Here is a 25,714-nt window from a genome sequence, read left to right as displayed (position 1 = left end):
TGGTTCAATGCAGACGCCCCACCTGCGGTACCACACCTGCGGCCTCTTCCACGGGGCGTAACACGTCACCTGTAAATCATGTGACTACCTAGTAAAACCACCACAGTACAGAATGGGGACGTCTGGATAAGACCCAGAACATGTCTCAGACAATACGTTATAAGACTGGACGTGGGGTACTCACCAGTATAGCAGACCCAGAAGCCCAGCAACGAGCGCCCAGGTGACGCTGCAGCAGTCCACTTTCTCCATCCAGGCTTCCTCCATGTCTCCTCTGTCCCGTCAGACCCTGTGACAGAGGGGATATGTAGTCAGGGGGCAGAGGGGGCATTCCGCGGCCCCCACAACGACACAGGATGAAGCAGCATTTTTCCATAAATATTTACGTGGTTCAGCGCAGAGGAGAGCGGGGAACGCGGGAAGTAAACACTGTATATAATCAGATGAGGAGGCTGTTATCATTACGCAGAAGTCTTCCCAGCACAGAAGCACTTCCTCCCCGCCTGCTATATATATATCCACATATCTATACATACAGTATATATACAGAACAGCGACAGCTTTCTGCTCATGATAAACAACCTCCAGCGATATCTTTAGAGGCCGAATTACACTGAGCTGCCACTCAGTCATTCCGGAAATAAAGAGACACTGTAACAACTAATTCTAATATATATCCCTATACAATGCAGAGTTTATATTGCTATAGTACATGGACTAAGCGCTAGATTGGTCATTTCACCCGTGTTCTATTCCAAATAATGCCACAAAACAATTGAGATAATTGTCTGTCTGCCCCTCCCCTTTAGAATGTAGGGTCTCGCGAGCAGGGCCCTCTTCCATCTGTGCTTTTCCTTCTCTTACATTAATAATCCTCGACTGCACCAGATCCCGTGGTTTTCTGCCACGTTGATACTTATGTCAGTGTCACCTGATGTTTATGTACCCTGTACTTGTCCTATATTGTCTTCAACTGTAAGTCGCCGTTTTCCTGTTTTGTTTATTTGGTTATATACTCTGTAATTGGGCGCTGCGGAACCCTTGTGGCGCCATATAAAGGATATTAATAATAAGAATAATGAGTACCTGTCCCTCCATACAGTATAAATAAGGGGGGGGGGGGGGGTACCTGTGCCTACATACAGTATAAATAAGGGGGGCTCCTGTCCCTACATACAGTATAAATAAGGGGGGCGCCTGTCCCTACACACAGTAAAAATAAGGGGGGCACCTGTCCCTACATACAGTATAAATAAGGGGGGGGGGGGCGCCTGTACCTACATACAGTATAAACAAGGGGGGGGGCACCTGTCCCTACACACAGTATAAATAAGGGGGGCACCTGTCCCTACATACAATATAAATAAGGGGGGCTCCTGTCCCTACATACAGTATAAATAAGGGGGGCACCTGTCCCTACATACAGTATAAATAAGGGGGCGCCTGTCCCTACACACAGTATAAATAAGGGGGGCGCCTGTCCCTATATACAATATAAATAAGGGGGGGCACCTGTCCCTACATACAGTAGAAATAAAGGGGGCGCCTGTCCCTACATACAGTATAAATAAGGGGGGAAGCTGTCTCTACATACAGTATAAATAAGGGGGCGCCTGTCTCTACATACAGTATAAATAAGGGGGGGGGCGCCTGTCCCTACATACAGTATAAATAAGGGGGGCGCCTGTCCCTACACACAGTATAAATAAGGGGGGGGGCGCCTGTCCCTACATACAGTATAAATAAGGGGGGCGCCTGTCCCTACATACAGTATAAATAAGGGGGGCGCCTGTCCCTACATACAGTATAAATAAGGGGGGGGGCGCCTGTCCCTACATACAGTATAAATAAGGGGGGCGCCTGTCCCTACACACAGTATAAATAAGGGGGGCGCCTGTCCCTACACACAGTATAAATAAGGGGGAACCTGTCCTTACATACAGTATAAATAAGGGGGGCGCCTGTCCCTACATACAGTATAAATAAGGGGGGGGGGGCACCTGTCCCTACATACAGTATAAATAAGGGGGGCGCCTGTCCCTACACACAGTATAAATAAGGGGGGCGCCTGTCCCTACACACAGTATAAATAAGGGGGAACCTGTCCTTACATACAGTATAAATAAGGGGGGCGCCTGTCCCTACATACAGTATAAATAAGGGGGGGCACCTGTCCCTACATACAGTATAAATAAGGGGGGGGCACCTGTCCCTACATACAGTATAAATAAGGGGGGCGCCTGTCCCTACATACAGTATAAATAAGGGGGGGCACCTGTCCCTACATACAGTATAAATAAGGGTGGGCGCCTGTCCCTACATACAGTATAAAATAGGATTTTGGTACTCACCGTTAAATCCTTTTCTCCTAGTCCGTAGAGGATGCTGGGGACTCCAAAAGGACCATGGGGTATAGACGGGATCCGCAGGAGTTTGGGCACACTAAAAGACTTAAGACTGGGTGTGAACTGGCTCCTCCCTCTATGCCCCTCCTCCAGACCTCAGTTATAGGAACTGTGCCCAGGAGAGACGGACATTACAAGGAAAGATTTTTGTCTTAACTAAGGGCTACCAAATTACCAGCCCACACCATAACATACCGTACAACCGGAATAACACCAAACCAGATAACAGTATGCATAAAACTCCAGCAACCAGCTGCAATAACCCAATACACAAGTTGTGTAAAAACTAACTTAACCAGTAAGAAAAAGATATATATAATGCAAGAAACAGTCCGCACTGGGACGGGCGCCCAGCATCCTCTACGGACTAGGAGAAAAGGATTTAACGGTGAGTACCAAAATCCTATTTTCTCTTACGTCCTAGAGGATGCTGGGGACTCCAAAAGGACCATGGGGATTATACCAAAGCTCCAGAACGGGCGGGAGAGTGCGGACGACTCTGCAGCACCGACTGAGCAAACGCCAGGTCCTCATCGGCAAGGGTATCGAACTTATAGAATTTTGCAAAAGTGTTTGAACCCGACCAAGTAGCCGCACGGCAAAGTTGTAGTGCCGAAACACCTCGGGCGGCCGCCCAAGAGGAGCCCACCTTCCTGGTAGAATGGGCTTTCATCGACTTTGGCACCGGCAACCCCACCGAAGAATGAGCTTGCTGGATCGTACTACAAATCCAGCGTGCAATAGTCTGTTTTGACGCAGGATGACCAACCTTGCTGGCCGCATACAAAACAAATAACGCTTCCGTTTTCCTAGTAACCGCTGTCCTAGAAACGTAAACTTTTAACGCTCTTACAACGTCCAGAGATTTTGGAATCGCCACCTCTTCCGTAGCCACCGGAACTACAATAGGTTGGTTAATGTGAAATGACGAAACCACCTTTGGCAGAAATTGTTGACGAGTCCTCAATTCCGCCCTATCCGAATGAAAAACCAAGTACGGACTCTTATGAGATAACGCTGCCAATTCCGATACTCGCCTGGCAGATGCCAGTGCCAAAAGCATAACCACCTTCCAAGTGAGAAACTTTAACTCAACCTTCCGCAAAGGTTCAAACCAGGAAGACATGAGGAACCGCAAAACTACATCAAGGTCCCATGGCGCTACAAACGGTGGATTGATATGCATTACACCCTTTACAAAAGTCTGAACCTCTGGGAGAGCAGCTAACTCTTTTTGAAAGAAAATAGACAAAGCAGAAATTTGCACTTTGATGGAACCCAATTTCAGGCCACCGCCTGTAAAAAGTGGAGAAAACGACCCAAGTGAAAATCTTCCACAGGAGTCTTTTTAACCTCACACCAGGAAACATACTTCCTCCAGATACGGTGATAGTGTTTCGCCGTAACCTCTTTCCTAGCCTTAATAAGAGTTGGAATAACCTCCCTGGGAATACCCTTACGAGCTAAGATCTGGCGCTCAACCTCCATGCCGTCAAACGCAGCCGCGGTAAGTCCGAAAAACACGCATGGACCCTGTAACAACAGATCCTCCCTTAGAGGAAGCGGCCAAGGATCTTCCACCAGTAAGACCTGAAGATCCGGATACCAGGCCCTTCTTGGACAGTCTGGAACGACGAGAATCGCCTGAACCTTTGTTCGACGAATGATCCCCAGCACCTTTGGAATGAGAGGCATAGGAGGGAACACATACACCGACTGGAAAACCCACGGAGACACCAGGGCGTCCACCGCCGTTGCCTGTGGGTCCCTTGCTCTGGAACAACACCTCGGGAGCTTCTTGTTGAGCCGAGACGCCATCATGTCTATTAACGGAATTCCCCAGCGTCTTGTCACCTCTGCAAAGACCTCTTGGTGCAGAGCCCACTCTCCCGGATGGAGGTCGTGTCTGCTGAGAAAATCCGCTTCCCAGTTGTCCACCCCCGGTAGGAAAACTGCTGACAGTGCGCTGACGTGTTGTTCCGCCCAGCGAAGTATCTTTGTGGCTTCCGCCATTGCCGCTCTGCTCCTTGTTCCGCCTTGCCGGTTTATATGGGCCACCGCTGTGATGTTGTCTGACTGTACCAGGACCGGTCGACCCTGAAGAAGACTTCCTGCTTGGAGCAGGCCGTTGTAAATGGCTCTTAACTCTAGAACATTTATGTGGAGACAAGCTTCCTGGATCGACCATTTTCCCTGGCAGTTTCTTCCTTGGGTGACTGCACCCCAGCCCCGGAGACTTGCATCTGTTGTCAGAAGTACCCACTCCTGGATACCGAATCGGCGTCCCCCCAGAAGGTGATGAGCTTGTAGCCACCACAGGAGAGAAATTCTGGCTCTGGGAGATAAACTTATTTTCCGGTGAATGTGTAGATGAGACCCGGACCATTTGCTCAGCAAGTCCCACTGAAACACGCGGGCATGAAATCTGCCGTATGGAATGGCTTCGTACGCCGCAACCATCTTCCCCAGAACCCGAGTACAATGATGTATCGACACACTCGACGGCTTCAGAAGTTCTCTGACCATCATCTGCAATTCCAGAGCCTTTTCTTCTGGAAGGAATACCTTCTGTAACTCCGTGTCCAGAACCATGCCCAGAAACGTAAGCCGAGTGGTCGGAGTCAACTGGGATTTCGGCAAATTGAGAATCCATCCGTGTTGTCGCAGAACCGATAGAGACACCTCCACACTTCTCAGCAATCATTCCTTGGACCTCGCCTTTATCAGGAGATCGTCCAAGTATGGGATAATTGAAACCCCCTGTTTGCGAAGAAGAACCATAATTTCCGCCATGACCTTGGTGAAAATCCTCGGAGCCGTGGAAAGCCCAAACGGCAACGTCTGAAATTGGTAATGAGCATCCTGTATCGCAAACCTGAGGAAAGCCTGATGCGGAGGATATATCGGGACATGCAAGTAGGCATCCTTTATGTCGACTGACGCCATAAAATCCCCCCCTTCTAGGCTGGAGATCACAGCTTGAAGGGATTCCATCTTGAACTTGAAAACTTTCAAGTATGGATTGAGGGATTTTAGATTTAGAATTGGTCTGACCGAACCGTCCGGTTTCGGCACTACAAAGAGGCTCGAGTAAAACCCCTCCCCCCGCTGCGACGAGGGAACGGGAATAATGACCCTCTGTAGACACAGTTTTTGAATTGCTGCCAACACCACGTCCCTGTCCGGTAGAACTACTGGTAACGCCGAAATGAAGAACCGGTGAGGGGGCAACTCCTGAAACTCCAGATCCCTGAGACACGATCTCTAGTACCCAAGGATTCAGGCCTGATTGAATCCAGACCTGACTGAAATTTTGTAGACGGCCCCCCACCGGTTCGGACCCCCCCAGGGAAGCCCCAGCGTCATGCGGTGGACTTGGTAGCAGCCGGGGAGGACTTCTGGTCCTGTGCGCCTGAGGCTGCAGGAAGTTTTCTTCCCCGTCCTCTACCGTTTGAGGCGAGGAAAGACAAACCTTTTCCACGCCTGTATTTACTGTGACGAAAGGACTGCATCTGTTGATGTGGTGCCTTTTTCTGTTGTGTGGGAACATAAGGAAGAAAAGAGGACTTACCCGCAGTCGCGGTCGAGACCAGGTCAGCCAGGCCGTCCCCAAACAAGACATTACCTTTGAAGGGTAGCGCTTCCATAGCCCTCTTGGAGTCGGCATCAGCGTTCCATTGATGGATCCACAGGGCCCTTCTGGCGGATATCGACATGGCATTGGCTCTTGATCCCAAGAGACAAACATCCCTCGCCGCATCCTTCAGGTAATCTGCAGCGTCCTTGATATAACCAAGGGTCAAAAGAACATTATCTTTATCAAGAGTATCCATATCATTAGCTAAATTTTCAGCCCATTTAGCAATAGCACTACTCACCCATAACGACGCCACAGCGGGTCTGAGTAATGCACCCGAATTAGCGAAAATGGACTTCAAAGACGTCTCCAGCTTGCAATCCGCCAGATCCTTGAGAGCTGCCGTGTCGGGAGACGGAAGCGCCACTTTCTTAGACAAACGAGATAAAGCTTTATCAACATTTGGAGACGACTCCCATTTTTCCCTGTCATTAGAGGGAAAAGGATACGCCATGTAAATTCTCTTGGGAATCTGCCATTTCTTATCCGGCGACTCCCAAGCCTTTTCACACAGAGTATTCATCTCATGAGATGGGGGAAACTTCACCTCAGGTTTCTTTTCTTTGAATAAGCAAATCCTTGTTTCCTGAACCGCAGGTTCATCAGAAATGTGTAAAACATCTTTTATAGCCACAATCATGTACTGAATACTCTTAACCAAACGGGGATGTAACGCTGCCTCAGTGAAATCGATGTCGGAATCAGAGTCCGTGTCGGTATCAGTATCTACCACCTGATTAAATGGCCGCTTTTGCGACCCAGATGGGGTTTGCACCCGAGACAAAGCCTCTTCCATGGACTTTTACCACACCTGGGTCTGCGCCTCAGACTATCTAACCTCTTTGATAAGGAAGTTATATTCGAGTTTAATGTACTGAGTAATGCTAACAAATCCGGTGTCGGCTGCGTCGACATTCCCAATTCTAGCCCCGCATACATTCCCCCAATAACCTCCTCAGGTGAATAAGCTTCCGCCTCAGACATGTTGACACACAGTACCGACACACCACAACACACAGAAAGTCCCTGCTAGGTGACAGGTCTAACAACCAAGCCCAGATAGAGGACACAGAGGGAGTATGCCAGCTCACACCCCAGCGCTCATATATCGCAAAACACGATATATGTACCCAGCGTTGCCTACACCACTAATAAGCACCAACACTGCGGCCCCCCTCAGAACAAGCCCCCCGTTACTTGGAGAAGCGTGGAGGTCCCCGCAGCGTCTCTCTCCTGCAGCCGCGTGTTGCAGGGAAAATGGCGCCGGTGAGCTGCGGGTCGAAGCTCCGCCCCCTTCCCGGCGCCCTTCGGCCCGCCAATTTCAAATTTGTAAAAGATGCCGGCGGGGGTCTGTACTCGGTGCCGAGGCACCCACAATCTTTGCGCCGCTAAGAAAACTCCAGTAGCATGCTGCCCAGGGCGCCCCCCCCCAGCGCCCTGCACCCAGTGAATACCGTTGGTGATGTGTGTGGGAGCATGGAGCACAGCGTGACCGCTGTGCTGTACCTTCTGTCACTGAAGTCTTCTGCCGTCCTGAAGTCTTCTGGTCTTCTCATACTCACCCGACTTCTTTCTTCTGTCTTCTGTGAGGGGGTGACGGCGTGGCTCCGGGAACAAGCAGCTAGGCGCACCAAGTGATCGAACCCTCTGGAGCTAATGGTGTCCAGTAGCAGAGAAGCAGAGCCTTGAAACTCACAGAAGCAGGTCCTGCTTCTCTCCCCTCACTCCCATGCTGCAGGGAGCCTGTAGCCAGCAGGTCTCCCTGAAAATAAAAAAACCTAACAAAAAGTCTTTTCCTAGAGAAACTCTGTAGAGCTCCCCTAGTGTGCATCCAGTCACTCCTGGGCACAAAGTCTAACTGAGGTCTGGAGGAGGGGCATACAGGGAGGAGCCAATTCACACCCAGTCTTAAGTCTTTTAGTGTGCCCAAGCTCCTGCGGATCCCGTCTATACCCCATGGTCCTTTTGGAGTCCCCAGCATCCTCTAGGACGTAAGAGAAATAAGGGGGGGCACCTGTCCCTACATACAGTATAAGTAAGGGGGGGGGGGGCTGTCCCTACATACAGTATAAATAAGGGGGGGGGGGGGGGCTGTCCCTACATACAGTATAAATAAGGAGGGGGGGGGCGCCTGTCCCTACATACAGTATAAATAAGGGAGGGGGGGGATTCCTGTTCCAACATACAGTATAAATAAGGGGGGGGGGCGCACCTGTCCCTACAAACAGTATAAGGGGGGCTCCTGTCCCTACATACAGTATAAATAAGGGGGGGCTCCTGTCCCTACATACAGTATAAATAAGGGGGGGCACCTGTCCCTACACACAGTATAAATAAGGGGGCACCTGTCCCTACACACAGTATAAATAAGAGGGGCGCCTGTCCCTATATACAGTATAAATAAGGGGGAGCACCTGTCCCTATATACAGTATAAATAAGGGGGGCGCCTGTCCCTACATACAGTATAAATAAGGGGGGCGCCTGTCCCTACATACAGTATAAATAAGGGGGGGGAGCCTGTCCCTACATACAGTATAAATAAGGGGGAGCACCTGTCCCTATATACAGTATAAATAAGGGGGGGGGGGCGCCTGTCCCTACATACAGTATAAATAAGGGGGGGGGCACCTGTCCATACATACAGTATAAATTAGGGGAGGCACCTGTCCCTACATACAGTATAAATTAGGGGAGGCACCTGCCCCTACATACAGTATAAATAAGGGGGTGCCTGACCCTACATACAGTATAAACAAGGGGGCGCCTGTCCTTACATACAGTATAAATAAGGGGGGGCGCCTGTCCCTACATACAGTATAAATAAGGGGGGGCGCCTGTCCCTACATACAGTATAAATAAGGGGGGCGCCTGTCCCTACATGCAGTATAAATAAGGGGGGGCGCCTGTCCCTACATGCAGTATAAATAAGGGGAGCGCCTGTCCCTACATACAGTATAAATAAGGGGGTGCCTGACCCTACATACAGTATAAATAAGGGGGCGCCTGTCCTTACATACAGTATAAATAAGGGGGGGCGCCTGTCCCTACATACAGTATAAATAAGGGGGGGCGCCTCTCCCTACATACAGTATAAATAAGGGGGGCGCCTGTCCCTACATGCAGTATAAATAAGGGGGGCGCCTGTCCCTACATGCAGTATAAATAGGGGGGGCACTTGTCCCTACATACAGTCTAAATAAGGGGGGGGCACCTGTCCCTACATACAGTATAAATAAGGGGGGCGCCTGTCCCTACATACAGTATAAATAAGGGGGGCGCCTGTCCCTACACACAGTATAAATAAGGGGGACGCCTGTCCCTACACACATTATAAATAAGGGGGGCGCCTGTCCCTACATACAGTATAAATAAGGGGGGGCACCTGTCCCTACATACAGTATAAGGGGGGCACCTGTCCCTACACACAGTATAAATAAGGGGGGCGTCTGTCCCTATATACAGTATAATTAAGGGGGGTCGCCTGTCCCTCCATACAGTATAAATAAGGGGGCGCCTGTCCCTCCATACAGTATAAATAAGGGGGGCGCCTGTCCCTCCATACAGCATAAATAAGGGGGGCGCCAGTCCCTACATACAGTATAAACAAGGGGGGCGCCTGTCCCTCCATACAGTATAAATAAGAGGGGCACCTGTCCCTACATACAGTATAAATAAGTGGGTGGGGGGGCACCTGTCCCTACATACAGTATAAATAAGGGGGGCGCCTGTCCCTACATGCAGTATAAATAAGGGGGGTGCCTGTCCCTACATACAGTATAAATAAGGGGGGCGCCTGTCCCTACATACAGTATAAATAATAAGATTTTACTCACCGGTAAATCTATTTCTCGTAGTCCGTAGTAGATGCTGGGAACTCCGTAAGGACCATGGGGAATAGCGGCTCCGCAGGAGACTGGGCACAACTAAGAAAGATTTAGGACTACCTGGTGTGCACTGGCTCCTCCCTCTATGCCCCTCCTCCAGACCTCAGTTAGGAAACTGCGCCCGGAAGAGCTGACACAATAAGGAAAGGAATTTGGAATCCCGGGTAAGACTCATACCAGCCACACCAATCACACCGTACAACTCGTGACACTATACCCTGTTAACAGTATGAATAACAACTGAGCCTCACGAACAGATGGCTCATAACAATAACCCTTTAGTTAGGCAATAACTATATACAAGTATTGCAGACAATCCGCACTTGGGATGGGCGCCCAGCATCCACTACGGACTACGAGAAATAGATTTACCGGTGAGTAAAATCTTATTTTCTCTGACGTCCTAGTGGATGCTGGGAACTCCGTAAGGACCATGGGGATTATACCAAAGCTCTCAAACGGGCGGGAGAGTGCGGATGATTCTGCAGCACCGAATGAGCAAACTCAAGGTCCTCCTCAGCCAGGGTATCAAACTTGTAGAATTTAGCAAACGTGTTTGAACCCGACCAAGTAGCAGCTCGGCAAAGTTGTAAAGCCGAGACCCCTCGGGCAGCCGCCCAAGAAGAGCCCACTTTCCTCGTGGAATGGGCTTTTACAGATTTAGGATGCGGCAGTCCAGCCGCAGAATGTGCAAGTTGAATCGTACTACAGATCCAGCGAGCAATAGACTGCTTTGAAGCAGGAGCACCCAGCTTGTTGAACGCATACAGGATAAATAGCGAGTCAGTTTTCCTGACTCCAGATGTCCTGGAAACATAGATTTTCAGGACCCTGACTACGTCCAGTAACTTGGAATCCTCCAAGTCCTTAGTAGCCGCAGGCACCACAATAGGTTGGTTCAAATGAAAAGCTGATACCACCTTAGGAAGAAATTGGGGACGAGTCCTCAATTCCGCCCTATCCATATGGAAAATCAGATAAGGGCTTTTACATGACAAAGCCGCCAATCTGACACACGCCTGGCCGAAGCCAAGGCCAACAGCGTGACCACTTTCCACGTGAGATATTTTAGTTCCACGGTTTTAAGTGGCTCAAACCAATGTGACTTAAGGAAATTCAACACCACGTTGAGATCCCAAGGTGCCACTGGAGGCACAAAAGGGGGCTGAATATGCAGCACTCCTTTAACAAACGTCTGAACTTCAGGCAGTGAAGCCAGTTCTTTTTGGAAGAAAATCGACAGAGCCGAAATCTGGACCTTAATGGAACCCAATTTATAGGCCCATAGACACCCCTGACTGTAGGAAGTGCAGAAATCGACCCAGCTGAAATTCCTCCGTTGGGGCCCTTCTGGCCTCACACCACGCAACATATTTTCGCCATATGCGGTGATAATGGTTTGCGGTCACCTCCTTCCTAGCTTTAATCAGCGTAGGGATGACTTCCTCCGGAATGCCCTTTTCCTTCAGGATCCGGCGTTCAACCGCCATGCCGTCAAACGCAGCCGCGGTAAGTCTTGGAATAGACAGGGTCCCTGCAGCAGCAGGTCCTGTCTGAGCGGCAGAGGCCATGGGTCCTCTGAGATCATTTCTTGAAGTTCTGGGTACCAAGCTCTTCTTGGCCAATCCGGAACCACAAGTATAGTTCTTACTCCTCTCCTTCTTATTATTCTCAGTACCTTGGGTATGAGAGGCAGAGGAGGGAACACATAAACCGACTGGTACACCCACGGTGTCACTAGAGCGTCCACAGCTATCGCCTGAGGGTCCCTTGACCTGGCGCAATATCTTTTTAGCTTTTTGTTGAGGCGGGACGCCATCATGTCCACCTGTGGCCTTTCCCAACGGTGTACAATCATTTGGAAGACTTCTGGATGAAGTCCCCACTCTCCCGGGTGGAGGTCGTGCCTGCTGAGGAAGTCTGCTTCCCAGTTGTCCACTCCCGGAATGAACACTGCTGACAGTGCTACCACATGATTTTCCGCCCATCGGAGAATCCTTGTGGCTTCTGCCATCGCCATCCTGCTTCTTGTGCCGCCCTGACGGTTTACATGGGCGACCGCCGTCATGTTGTCTGACTGGATCAGCACTGGCTGGTGTTGAAGCAGGGGTCTTGCCTGACTTAGGGCATTGTAAATGGCCCTTAGTTCCAGAATATTTATGTGTAGGGAAGTCTCCTGACTTGTCCATAGTCCTTGGAAGTTTCTTCCCTGTGTGACTGCCCCCCAACCTCGAAGGCTGGCATCCGTGGTCACCAGGATCCAGTCCTGTATGCCAAATCTGCGGCCCTCTAGAAGATGAGCACTCTGCAGCCACCACAGCAGCGACACCCTGGCCCTTGGAGACAGGGTTATCAGCCGATGCATCTGAAGATGCGACCCGGACCACTTGTCCAACAGATCCCACTGAAAGATCCTTGCATGGAACCTTCCGAATGGAATTGCTTCGTAAGAAGCCACCATCTTTCCCAGGACTCGCGTGCAGTGGTGCACCGACACCTGTTTTGGTTTTAGGAGGTCTCTGACTAGAGATGACAACTCCTTGGCCTTCTCCTCCGGGAGAAACACTTTTTTCTGTTCTGTGTCCAGAACCATCCCCAGGAACAGTAGACGTGTCGTAGGGATCAGCTGTGACTTTGGAATATTTAGAATCCAGCCGTGCTGTTGTAGCACCTCCCGAGATAGTGCTACTCCGATCAACAACTGTTCCCTGGACCTCGCCTTCATAAGGAGATCGTCCAAGTACGGGATAATTAAAACTCCCTTTTTCCGAAGGAGTATCATCATTTCGGCCATTACCTTGGTAAAATACCCTCGGTGTCGGGGACAGACCAACGGCAACGTCTGGAATTGGTAATGACAGTCCTGTACCACAAATCTGAGGTACTCCTGGTGAGGATGGTAAATGGGGACATGCAGGTAAGCATCCTTGATGTCCAGTGATACCATGTAATCCCCCTCGTCCAGGCTTGCAATCACCGCTCTGAGCGATTCCATCTTGAACTTGAACCTTCTTATATAAGTGTTCAAAGATTTTAAATTTAAAATGGGTCTCACCGAACCGTCCGGTTTCGGTACCACAAACATTGTGGAATAGTAACCCCGTCCTTGTTGAAGGGGGTGGTATTCATGTGACCGCCGGTCAGCTGACCGACAGTCACATGACCTCCTCCGTGAGCCCGACGGCTCACTATCCCGATGGTCGGCATGCCGACCAACAGGGACTATTTCCACTCGTGGATGTCCACGACACCCATAGAGTGGGAATAGAACCCGTGGCGACCGTAGGTCGCCACCGAGCCCGCAGCGTGGCGAGCGCAGCGAGCCCGCAAGGGGCTTGCTGCACTCGCCCCTCCCCGCCAGGATCCCGGCGTCGGTATGCTGCCGGGATCCCGGCGTCGGTAAGGTGACCGGCGGTCAGGAGACCGCCGGTCACCAGTACTACACCCGTTGAAGGAGGGGTACCTTGATTATCACCTGCTGAGAATACAGCTTGTGAATCGCCTCCAGCACTGCCTCCCTGTCCGGGGGAGCTGTCGGCAAGGCAGATTTGAGGAAACGGCGAGGGGGAGACGTCTCGAATTCCAGCTTGTACCCCTGAGATACTACCTGTAGAATCCAGGGATCCACCCGTGAACGAGCCCACTGGTTGCTGAAGTTCTTGAGACGGGCCCCCACCGTACCTGGCTCCGCCTGTGGAGCCCCAGCGTCATGCGGTGGACTTAGAGGAAGCAGGGGAGGACTTTTGTTCCTGGGAACTGGCTGTATGCTGCAGCTTTTTCCCTCTACCTCTGCCTCTGGGCAGAAAGGACGCGCCTCTAACCCGCTTGCCTTTCTGGGGCCGAAAGGACTGTACCTGATAATACGGTGCTTTCTTTGGCTGTGAGGGAACATGGGGTAAAAATGCTGACTTCCCAGCTGTTGCTGTGGAAACGAGGTCCGAGAGACCATCCCCAAACAACTCCTCACCCTTGTAAGGCAAAACTTTCATGTGCCTTTTAGAATCTGCATCTCCTGTCCACTGCCGAGTCCACAATCCTCTCCTGGCAGAAATGGACATTGCGTTTATTTTAGATGCCAGCCGGCAAATATCCCTCTGTGCATCTCTCATGTATAAGAGTGCGTCTTTAATATGCTCTACGGTTAGCAATATAGAGTCCCTGTCTAAGGTATCAATATTTTCTGACAGGGAATCTGACCACGCAGCTGCAGCACTGCACATCCATGCTGAAGCAATAGCTGGTCTCAGTATAATACCTGAGTGTGTATAAACAGACTTCAGGATAGCCTCCTGCTTCCTATCAGCAGGTTCCTTTAGGGCGGCCGTGTCCGGAGACGGTAGTGCCACCTTCTTTGACAGGCGTGTGAGCGCTTTATCCACCCTAGAGGATGTCTCCCAACGTGACCTATCCTCTGGCGGGAAAGGGTACGCCATTAGTAACTTTTTAGAAATTACCAGTTTCTTATCGGGGGAAGCCCACGCTTCTTCACACACTTCATTTAATTCATCAGAAGGGGGAAAAACCACTGGTAGTTTTTTCTCCCCAAACACAATACCCTTTTTTGTGGTACCTGGGGTAATATCAGAAATGTGCAACACATTTTTCATTGCCGTAATCATGTAACGGGTGGCTCGATTGGAATGTACACTAGTCTCATCATCGTCGACACTGGAGTCAGTATCCGTGTCGACATCTGTGTCTGCCATCTCAGGTAGCAGGCGTTTTAGAGCCCCTGATGGCTTTTGAGACGCCTGGGCAGGCACGAGCTGAGAAGCCGGCTGTCCCACATCTGCTATGTCGTCAAACCTTTTATGTAAGGAGTTGACACTATCACGTAATTCCTTCCACATGTCCATCCATTCAGGTGTCGACCCCGCAGGGGGTGACATCACATTTATCGGCCCTTGCTCCGCCTCCACATAAGCCTCCTCATCAAACATGTCGACACAGCCGTACCGACACACCGCACACACACAGGGAATGCTCTGACTGAGGACAGGACCCCACAAAGTCCTTTGGGGAGACAGAGAGAGAGTATGCCAGCACACACCAGAGCGCTATATAATGCAGGGATTCACACTACACACAGTGATTTTTCCCCTATAGCTGCTAATATTACACAGATTGCGCCTAAATTTAGTGCCCCCCCTCTCTTTTTTACCCTATGGAGTCTGGAAACTGCAGGGGAGAGCCTGGGGAGCGTCCTTCCAGCGGAGCTGTGAGGGAAAATGGCGCCAGTGTGCTGAGGGAGATAGCTCCGCCCCTTTTTCGGCTGACTTCTCCCGCTTTTTTATGGAAAGTTATGGCAGGGGATTTTACACATATATAGTCTTAATGACTATATTATGTGGTAATTTGCCAAGTAAGGTACTCTTATTGCAGCCCAGGGCGCCCCCCCCCCCCCCCAGCGCCCTGCACCCATCAGTGACCGGAGTGTGTGGTGTGCATGGGGAGCAATGGCGCACAGCTGCAGTGCTGTGCGCTACCTTAATGAAGACCGAAGTCTTCTGCCGCCGATTTCCAGGAACGTCTTCTTGCTTCTGGCTCTGCAAGGGGGACGGCGGCGCGGCTCCGGGACCGGACGACCGAGGCTGGGCCTGTGTTCAATCCCTCTGGAGCTAATGGTGTCCAGTAGCCTAGAAGCCCAAGCTAGCTGCAAGCAGATAGGTTCGCTTCTCTCCCCTCGGTCCCTCGTAGCAGTGAGTCTGTCGCCAGCAGATCTCACTGAAAATAAAAAACCTAATTTATACTTTCTTTTCTAGAAGCTCAGGAGAGCCCCTAGTGTGCATCCAGCTCGGCCGGGCACAAAATTCTAACTGAGGTCTGGAGGAGGGGCATAGAGGGAGGAGCCAGTGCACACCAGGTAGTCCTAAATCTTTCTTAGTTGTGCCCAGTCTCCTGCGGAGCCGCTATTCCCCATGGTCCTTACGGAGTTCCCAGCATCCACTAGGACGTCAGAGAAAAGGGGGGGCGCCTGTCCCTACATACAGTATAAATAAGGGGGGGGGGGGGGCGCCTGTCCCTACATACAGTATAAATAAGGGGGGGCGCCTGTCCCTACATACAGTATAAATAAGGGGGGGGGGGCGCCTGTCCCTACATACAGTATAAATAAGGGGGGGGGCGCCTGTCCCTACATACAGTATAAATAAGGGGGGGCGCCTGTCCCTACATACAGTGTAAAGAGGGGCGGCCGTCCCTACATACAGTATAAAGAGGGGCGCCTGTCCCTACATACAGTATAAATAAGGGGGGCGCCTGTCCCTACATACAGTATAAAGAGGGGCGCCTGTCCCTACATACAGTATAAATAAGGGGGGCCTGTCCCTACATACAGTATAAATAAGGGGGGGGGCTGTCCCTACATACAGTATAAATAAGGGGGGGCCTGTCCCTACATACAGTATAAATAAGGGGGGGGGCTGTCCCTACATACAGTATAAATAAGGGGGGGCCTGTCCCTACACACAGTATAAATAAGGGGGGGCACCTGTCCCTACATACAGTATAAATAAGGGGGCGCCTGTCCCTACATACAGTATAAATAGGGGGGGGGCTGTCCCTACATACAGTATAAATAAGGGGGGGCCTGTCCCTACACACAGTATAAATAAGGGGGGGCCTGTCCCTACATACAGTATAAATAAGGGGGGGCGCCTCTCCCTACATACAGTATAAATAAGGGGGGCACCTGTCCCTACATACAGTATAAATAAGGGGGGCACCTGTCCCTACATACAGTATAAATAAGGGGGGCACCTGTCCCTACATACAGTATAAATAAGGGGGGGTCTCTCCCTACATACAGTATAAATAAGGGGGGGGGGCTGTCCCTACATACAGTATAAATAAGGGGGGGCCTGTCCCTACACACAGTATAAATAAGGGGGGGCACCTGTCCCTACATACAGTATAAATAAGGGGGCGCCTGTCCCTACATACAGTATAAATAGGGGGGGGGGGGCTGTCCCTACATACAGTATAAATAAGGGGGGGCCTGTCCCTACACACAGTATAAATAAGGGGGGGCCTGTCCCTACATACAGTATAAATAAGGGGGGCACCTGTCCCTACATACAGTATAAATAAGGGGGGGGGGGGCCTGTCCCTACATACAGTATAAATAAGGGGGGGCGCCTGTCCCTACATACAGTGTAAAGAGGGGCGGCCGTCCCTACATACAGTATAAAGAGGGGCGCCTGTCCCTACATACAGTATAAATAAGGGGGGCGCCTGTCCCTACATACAGTATAAAGAGGGGCGCCTGTCCCTACATACAGTATAAATAAGGGGGGCCTGTCCCTACATACAGTATAAATAAGGGGGGGGGCTGTCCCTACATACAGTATAAATAAGGGGGGCCTGTCCCTACATACAGTATAAATAAGGGGGGGCTGTCCCTACATACAGTATAAATAAGGGGGGGCCTGTCCCTACACACAGTATAAATAAGGGGGGCACCTGTCCCTACATACAGTATAAATAAGGGGGCGCCTGTCCCTACATACAGTATAAATAGGGGGGGGGGGGGGGCTGTCCCTGCATACAGTATAAATAAGGGGGGGCCTGTCCCTACACACAGTATAAATAAGGGGGGGCCTGTCCCTACATACAGTATAAATAAGGGGGGGCGCCTCTCCCTACATACAGTATAAATAAGGGGGGCACCTGTCCCTACATACAGTATAAATAAGGGGGGGCCTGTCCCTACATACAGTAAAAATAAGGGGGGGCCTCTCCCTACATACAGTATAAATAAGGGGGGGGCTGTCCCTACATACAGTATAAATAAGGGGGGGCCTGTCCCTACACACAGTATAAATAAGGGGGGGCACCTGTCCCTACATACAGTATAAATAAGGGGGCGCCTGTCCCTACATACAGTATAAATAAGGGGGGCGCCTGTCCCTACATACAGTATAAATAAGGGGGGGGGGCACCTGTCCCTACATACAGTATAAATAAGGGGGGCGCCTGTCCCTACACACAGTATAAATAAGGGGGCGCCTGTCCCTACATACAGTATAAATAAGGGGGGGCCTCTCCCTACATACAGTATAAATAAGGGGGGCGCCTGTCCCTACATACAGTAACATGACAGTTAGGAGCTGATTGGTTGGTACGTTATCTCTCTCCCCAAGGCTTGATAGATTAGGCCTAGGCACAGCTAGGAGCAGGAGATTACTCTTTGGGTATACATCGGGCTGCATCCAGATAACGGGCGCGGTGCCAGGGTACACGAGGAGCCATCGCATAGACTGTTATCTGACCAACTGTCATATTACGCCTTATTATAAATGGGATCTCTGGCAGAGAGGAGGGGGGGGGGGGGCATCACTCAGACACTTCTTGGGTTTATTTACACAATTCCATTTTTTATTTTATTTTTTATGGAAAAGTTTAACTTGAGATACTTTATGGGCAGTGATCGGCAGAGGGTAATAACTCAGTAGCACGGTCCTCAGAGTCAGGGTGTAATAACTCAGTAGGGCGGTCCTCAGAGTCAGTCAGGGGGTTATTAATCAGTAGCACGTTCCTCAGAGTTGGGGTAATAACTCAGTAGGGCAGTCCTCAGAGTCAGTCAGGGGGTAATTAATCAGTAGGGCGGTCTTCGGAATCAGGGGGTAACTAATCAGTAGGGCGGTCTTCGGAGTCAGGGGGTAATAACTCAGTAGCGCGGTCCTCAGTCAGGGGGTAATAACTCAGTAGCACGGTCCTCAGTCAGGGGGTAATAACGCAGTAGTGCGATCTTCAGAGTCAGGGAGTAATAACGAAGTAGCACGTTCCTCAGAATCAGGGGATAGTAACTCAGTAGTGCAGTCCTCAGAGTCGGGGAGTAATGACTCAGTAGTGCAGTCCTCAGAGTCAGGGGGTAATAACTCAGTATCAGGGTCCTCAAAGTCATGGGGTAATAACCCAGTAGGGCAGTCCTCAGAGTCAGTCAGTGGTTAATCAGTAGGACCGTCTTCGGAGTCAGGGGGTAACTAATCAGTAGGGCGGTCTTCGGAGTCAGCGGGTAATTAATCAGTATCGCGGTACTCCGAGTCGGGGGGTAATAACTCAGAAGGACAGTCCTCAGAGTCAGGGACAGTTTGTTATACAGCGGACCCCGATATAAATAAATAGTGATATTACCCCATACGTTCCTTTCCCTAGGCTTCACACAAATAATCCTATAATGCCATATATGGGGGGCCATAATCCGGGGTGGGGTATATCAATCATCTTAATCCGATTCTGGGTTATAATGGGAGAAGAATAAAAGGGGGCATTATATGCATCACATATTTTAGGGGATAGATAGATAATTACATTAGATAGATAGATAGATTAGATAAACACAAGTTTATTTCTTCACACAATCTGACTGAACCTGTGAAAGATCAGTATATTCAGCATCAAACCTGTATTTGTGCAGGAAGCAGGGTGTCAGAGCTGCATAAATCATACAGAACCTTCTATATTGTAACACCAGCATCACCCGCAGCTCAATACCCACACACTGTAATGTATCCGGGAGTGGAGGGGGCAGGAGAGAGGGGGAGGGGGCAGGAGACACCTTTTCCCTGATTAATGTTTCATCTGTAAAAGGTGCAGAATGCTAGATCCTGTTCTGTCACATTCTGATACAATGTATCACCGCCCAACACAGGGGCATGGGAGCTCTGCTGTTATTATATGGCCTGCACTCATTTATCATATCTCCTATATAATTGCCTTAATCTGTGACTCTGTGCCCGTAACGCTGGGCGGAGTCACAGAGCTGGGCGGAGTCAACTGCATCTGCTGCAGGGAGCTACCCCATACCCAGCGCCAGCAGCAGTCAGGTGCAAGACCCTACCTTACAGTATAGGAGGTGAGGCTGGCCACTAGCTGCCGGCTGCTGTGCCTGTCCTCCCCCCCCCCCCAATCACCTGTGACAGCGGGTCCTGAAAAGGGGGCGGAGCTACGGCGTCACGAGGGGGCGGAGCTACACGGGACCAGACACCTGACAGTGGTGGAATCAGCATTGCAGTGACGGTTGGTGACGGCCAGCCAGACTTGGTAAGTGGAGGGTGAGAGAGAAATGTGTGTGTGTGTGTGTGTGTGTGTGTGTGTGTGTGTGTGTGTGTATAGTGGGGGGGGGGGGGGGTATATATAGTGTGTGTGTGTGTGTGTGTGTGTGTGTGTGTGTATATGGTGGGGTGTGTGTGTTTGTGTATATGGTGGGGTGTGTGTGTTTGTATATATGTGTGAATTGTGTGTGTGTGAGGTATGTCTGTGTGTGCGCACTTTATGGACACCACTGCTGGGGGGGCCATTACATGCAAGGACACTACTAATATAGGGGGGGGCATTACGTATAAGGACGCTACTACTATAGGGGGGGCATTACGTATAAGGACGCTACTACTATAGGGGGGCATTACGTATAACGACGCTACTACTATGGGGGGCATTACGTATAAGGACGCTACTACTATGGGGGGGCATTACGTATAAGGACGCTACTACTATAGGGGGACATTACGTATAAGGACGCTACTACTATAGGGGGACATTACGTATAAGGACGCTACTACTATAGGGGGGCATTACGTATAAGGACGCTACTACTATAGGGGGACATTACGTATAAGGAGGCTACTACTATAGGGGGGCATTACGTATAAGGAGGCTACTACTATAGGGGGACATTACGTATAAGGACGCTACTACTATAGGGGGACATTACGTATAAGGACGCTACTACTATAGGGGGGCATTACGTATAAGGACGCTACTACTATAGGGGGACATTACGTATAAGGAGGCTACTACTATAGGGGGGCATTACGTATAAGGAGGCTACTAATACTGGGGGGCATTACATATAAGGACGCTACTACTGGGGGGGGGGCATTATGTATAAGGACTCTATTACTTCTGGGGGGCATTATGTATAAGGACGGTGCTACTACTACTGGGAGGGTATTACATATAAGGATGCTACTACTACTGGGGGGGCATTATGTATAAGGACGGTACTACTACTGGGGGGGCATTATGTATTAGGACGCTACTACTACTGGGGGGGCATTATGTATAAGGACGCTACTACTACTGGGGGGGCATTATGTATAAGGACGCTACTATTACTGTTGGGGAGCATTACATATAACTGCTACTACTACTGGGGGGGCATTATGTATAAGGACACTACTACTATTGGGGGGGCATTACGTATATGGACGCTACTACTACGGGTGGGGCATTACGTATAAGGACGCTACTACTACTGGGGGGGCATTATGTATAAGGACACTACTACTATTGGGGGGGCATTACGTATATGGACGCTACTACTACGGGTGGGGCATTACGTATAAGGACGCTACTACTACTGGGGGGGCATTATGTATAAGGACGCTACTATTACTGTTGGGGAGCGTTACATATAACTGCTACTACTACTGGGGAGGCATTATGTATAAGGACACTACTACTATTGGGGGGACATTATGTATAAGGATGCTACTACTACTGGGGGGGCATTATGTATAAGGATGCTACTACTACTGGGGGGGCATTATGTATAAGGATGCTACTACTACTGGGGAGGCATTATGTATAAGGACACTACTACTATTGGGGGGGCATTACGTATATGGACGCTACTACTACAGGTGGGGCATTACGTATAAGGACGCTACTACTACGGGTGGGGCATTACGTATAAGATGAATAAGATTGTGCTACATTGTGGCGTAATTTTAAATGGGGGTACTATTGTGTGGCCATGCCCCTTAGTTGTGAGACCACACCACTTTTCCCGATGCACAACAAAGGAATATGGGAGGGCGCAAAATTCATAGTTTGCAGGGGGGTGCCGAACACCCTAGCACCGGCCCTGGCCACCAGTAGCAAAAGTACACCACGGCCACTGACACTATCTGCAGGGAGGGGAACAGCGCTGATATGGAGGGTACTTGCAGGCAGCGAGTCGCCGCCCGCAGCTCCTCTCCCACCTACACACCATACCTGCCGCCTGACACCCACACCCCAGGGAGAGGGCGCTAGCTCAGGCACCACTAGATCAGCATCTGCAGCATACAGACAAGGGCTGCCATGCTCAGCGGCAAGCGGTGCGGAGCATGTACAGCGGGACAGCGCCAGGACGGGACACGCACTAATCAACATTGCTGCTGGGCCGGAGCTCCCTCCGTCTGCAGCCTAAGGACGCGCGCCGCACCTCTCCAGGGAAACACCATGCCTGCCTGCCCACAGGGCTCCGGACGCTTACCTATGCTCCGCGATCACAGCAGCTGACGCTGCCAGGCAGGATGGAGGAATGACGCCCGTCAGACGGGGCGGACAGTGTGCGGCGGAACGGGGCCAGGAAGGAATGCTGACCACGACCCATTGCTGCTGGGTCTGAGCTCCCTCCCTCTGCAGTCACCATCTCACAGCAGCAGCCTGGAGGTTAGTGGCCACCACGACCCGCACATCCTTACCTCACACATACCTCACACATACCTCACACATACCTCACATATACCTCACATACCTCACACATGAGAGCAAAGGTACACACACTGTGACATCACACCTGTAGCCCACCCCTATATCTGCTAAGTACTCCCTATGCCCTGTCACCCTCATCCTGCTCTCTAACTGCCTGTCTGTGTACTGGCCCTCACCCTTCTTACACCATCACCAACCCTCACTAACTACCACAGAGACTATGTGCACTGACATCTACCCCTCCACCACCTGCAGCGCCCCTGGACCCCTCCCCATCCCCTGCAAACCCCCGCACCTGCCCCTCCACCACCCGTGGCACCTCCACCCAATGCGCCTTCGGACCCCCTACCCCACCCGCAGTGTCTTCCAAACCCCTCCCCCATCTGCAGCAGCCCCTCCCCCATCCGCCACACCCCGCATCTGGCTCTCCCCCGCCCTCTGCACCTTTGGATCCCCTACCCCACCCACGCAGCAGGCCCTTCCCAATCCGCATCGCCTACACCATTCGCAACAGCACCGCACCCGCCACTCCCCCACCCACGTTACGCCCGCATCCACCCCTCCCCCACCCACCGCGCCCCCTGGACACCTCCCCCATCCACTGCACACCCGCACCCACCGCTTCCCCATCTGCAGCGCCTTCGGAACCCCTCCTCCATCCGCAACAGCCCTGCAGCTGCCATCCCCCACCTGCGACACCCCTGCTCCTACCCCACCCACAGCGCCTTCATACCCCCTCCCCCATCCGCGGTCCCCACTACCCAAACCCCTTCCTGTTGCAAGGGACTACGCCCCCTTCACCATCGGACGCCCTATCATTGTGCAATATTCAAACACTAACAAAATTAGGAATGCAGGGAATACTCCATATATTGAACCCCAGAAAGGCGTGCAGGGGTTAAGGGGGCGTAGCCCCTTCCGACGGTGTGAAGAGCGCCCGTAGGGCGCGATGAAGCACCTAGTATATATATATATATATATATATATATATCTCCTATATAATCTCCTATATAATTGCCTTAATCTGTGACTCTGTGCCCGTAACGCTGGGCGGAGTCACAGAGCTGGGCGGAGTCAACTGCATCTGCTGCAGGGAGCTACCCCATACCCAGCGCCAGCAGCAGTCAGGTGCAAGACCCTACCTTACAGTATAGGAGGTGAGGCTGGCCACTAGCTGCCGGCTGCTGTGCCTGTCCTCCCCCCCCCCCAATCACCTGTGACAGCGGGTCCTGAAAAGGGGGCGGAGCTACGGCGTCACGAGGGGGCGGAGCTACACGGGACCAGACACCTGACAGTGGTGGAATCAGCATTGCAGTGACGGTTGGTGACGGCCAGCCAGACTTGGTAAGTGGAGGGTGAGAGAGAAATGTGTGTGTGTGTGTGTGTGTGTGTGTGTGTGTGTGTGTGTGTGTGTGTGTATAGTGGGGGGGGGGGGGGGGGGTATATATAGTGTGTGTGTGTGTGTGTGTGTGTGTGTGTGTGTGTGTGTGTGTATATGGTGGGGTGTGTGTGTTTGTGTATATGGTGGGGTGTGTGTGTTTGTATATATGTGTGAATTGTGTGTGTGTGAGGTATGTCTGTGTGTGCGCACTTTATGGACACCACTGCTGGGGGGGCCATTACATGCAAGGACACTACTAATATAGGGGGGGGCATTACGTATAAGGACGCTACTACTATAGGGGGGGCATTACGTATAAGGACGCTACTACTATAGGGGGGCATTACGTATAACGACGCTACTACTATGGGGGGCATTACGTATAAGGACGCTACTACTATGGGGGGGCATTACGTATAAGGACGCTACTACTATAGGGGGACATTACGTATAAGGACGCTACTACTATAGGGGGACATTACGTATAAGGACGCTACTACTATAGGGGGGCATTACGTATAAGGACGCTACTACTATAGGGGGACATTACGTATAAGGAGGCTACTACTATAGGGGGGCATTACGTATAAGGAGGCTACTACTATAGGGGGACATTACGTATAAGGAGGCTACTACTATAGGGGGACATTACGTATAAGGACGCTACTACTATAGGGGGACATTACGTATAAGGACGCTACTACTATAGGGGGGCATTACGTATAAGGACGCTACTACTATAGGGGGACATTACGTATAAGGAGGCTACTACTATAGGGGGGCATTACGTATAAGGAGGCTACTAATACTGGGGGGCATTACATATAAGGACGCTACTACTGGGGGGGGGGGCATTATGTATAAGGACTCTATTACTTCTGGGGGGCATTATGTATAAGGATGGTGCTACTACTACTGGGAGGGTATTACATATAAGGATGCTACTACTACTGGGGGGGCATTATGTATAAGGACGGTACTACTACTGGGGGGGCATTATGTATTAGGACGCTACTACTACTGGGGGGGCATTATGTATAAGGACGCTACTACTACTGGGGGGGCATTATGTATAAGGACGCTACTATTACTGTTGGGGAGCATTACATATAACTGCTACTACTACTGGGGGGGCATTATGTATAAGGACACTACTACTATTGGGGGGGCATTACGTATATGGACGCTACTACTACGGGTGGGGCATTACGTATAAGGACGCTACTACTACTGGGGGGGCATTATGTATAAGGACACTACTACTATTGGGGGGGCATTACGTATATGGACGCTACTACTACGGGTGGGGCATTACGTATAAGGACGCTACTACTACTGGGGGGGCATTATGTATAAGGACGCTACTATTACTGTTGGGGAGCGTTACATATAACTGCTACTACTACTGGGGAGGCATTATGTATAAGGACACTACTACTATTGGGGGGGCATTATGTATAAGGATGCTACTACTACTGGGGGGGCATTATGTATAAGGATGCTACTACTACTGGGGGGGCATTATGTATAAGGATGCTACTACTACTGGGGAGGCATTATGTATAAGGACACTACTACTATTGGGGGGGCATTACGTATATGGACGCTACTACTACAGGTGGGGCATTACGTATAAGGACGCTACTACTACGGGTGGGGCATTACGTATAAGATGAATAAGATTGTGCTACATTGTGGCGTAATTTTAAATGGGGGTACTATTGTGTGGCCATGCCCCTTAGTTGTGAGACCACACCACTTTTCCCGATGCACAACAAAGGAATATGGGAGGGCGCAAAATTCATAGTTTGCAGGGGGGTGCCGAACACCCTAGCACCGGCCCTGGCCACCAGTAGCAAAAGTACACCACGGCCACTGACACTATCTGCAGGGAGGGGAACAGCGCTGATATGGAGGGTACTT

The 25,714-nt window shown here is 50.8% G+C and overlaps 1 protein-coding gene across 4 annotated transcripts in view; it reads right to left on the bottom strand.

Annotated features, from left to right (window-relative positions):
• Positions 1-25,714, bottom strand: part of TBXAS1 (thromboxane A synthase 1) — a 66,158-nt gene that overhangs the window by 18,895 nt on the left and 21,549 nt on the right. The window contains exons 1-2 of one of the 4 annotated variants that reach the window (XM_063929253.1): positions 19,842-19,912; positions 185-289 (exon numbers count right to left, since the gene is read on the bottom strand). In XM_063929253.1, the coding sequence (XP_063785323.1) occupies positions 185-267 (83 nt within the window). In that variant the 5' untranslated portion in view covers positions 268-289; positions 19,842-19,912. Of the gene's footprint in view, positions 1-184; positions 290-19,331; positions 19,356-19,768; positions 19,913-25,714 lie in introns of those variants that run through there. The other 3 variants (XM_063929252.1, XM_063929254.1, XM_063929251.1) reach the window with 3 other exon arrangements.

The sequence above is a fragment of the Pseudophryne corroboree genome, chromosome 6, assembly GCF_028390025.1.
Source record: "Pseudophryne corroboree isolate aPseCor3 chromosome 6, aPseCor3.hap2, whole genome shotgun sequence".
NCBI lineage: Eukaryota > Metazoa > Chordata > Amphibia > Anura > Myobatrachidae > Pseudophryne > Pseudophryne corroboree.
This window is presented reverse-complemented; position numbering and strand designations above follow the sequence as displayed.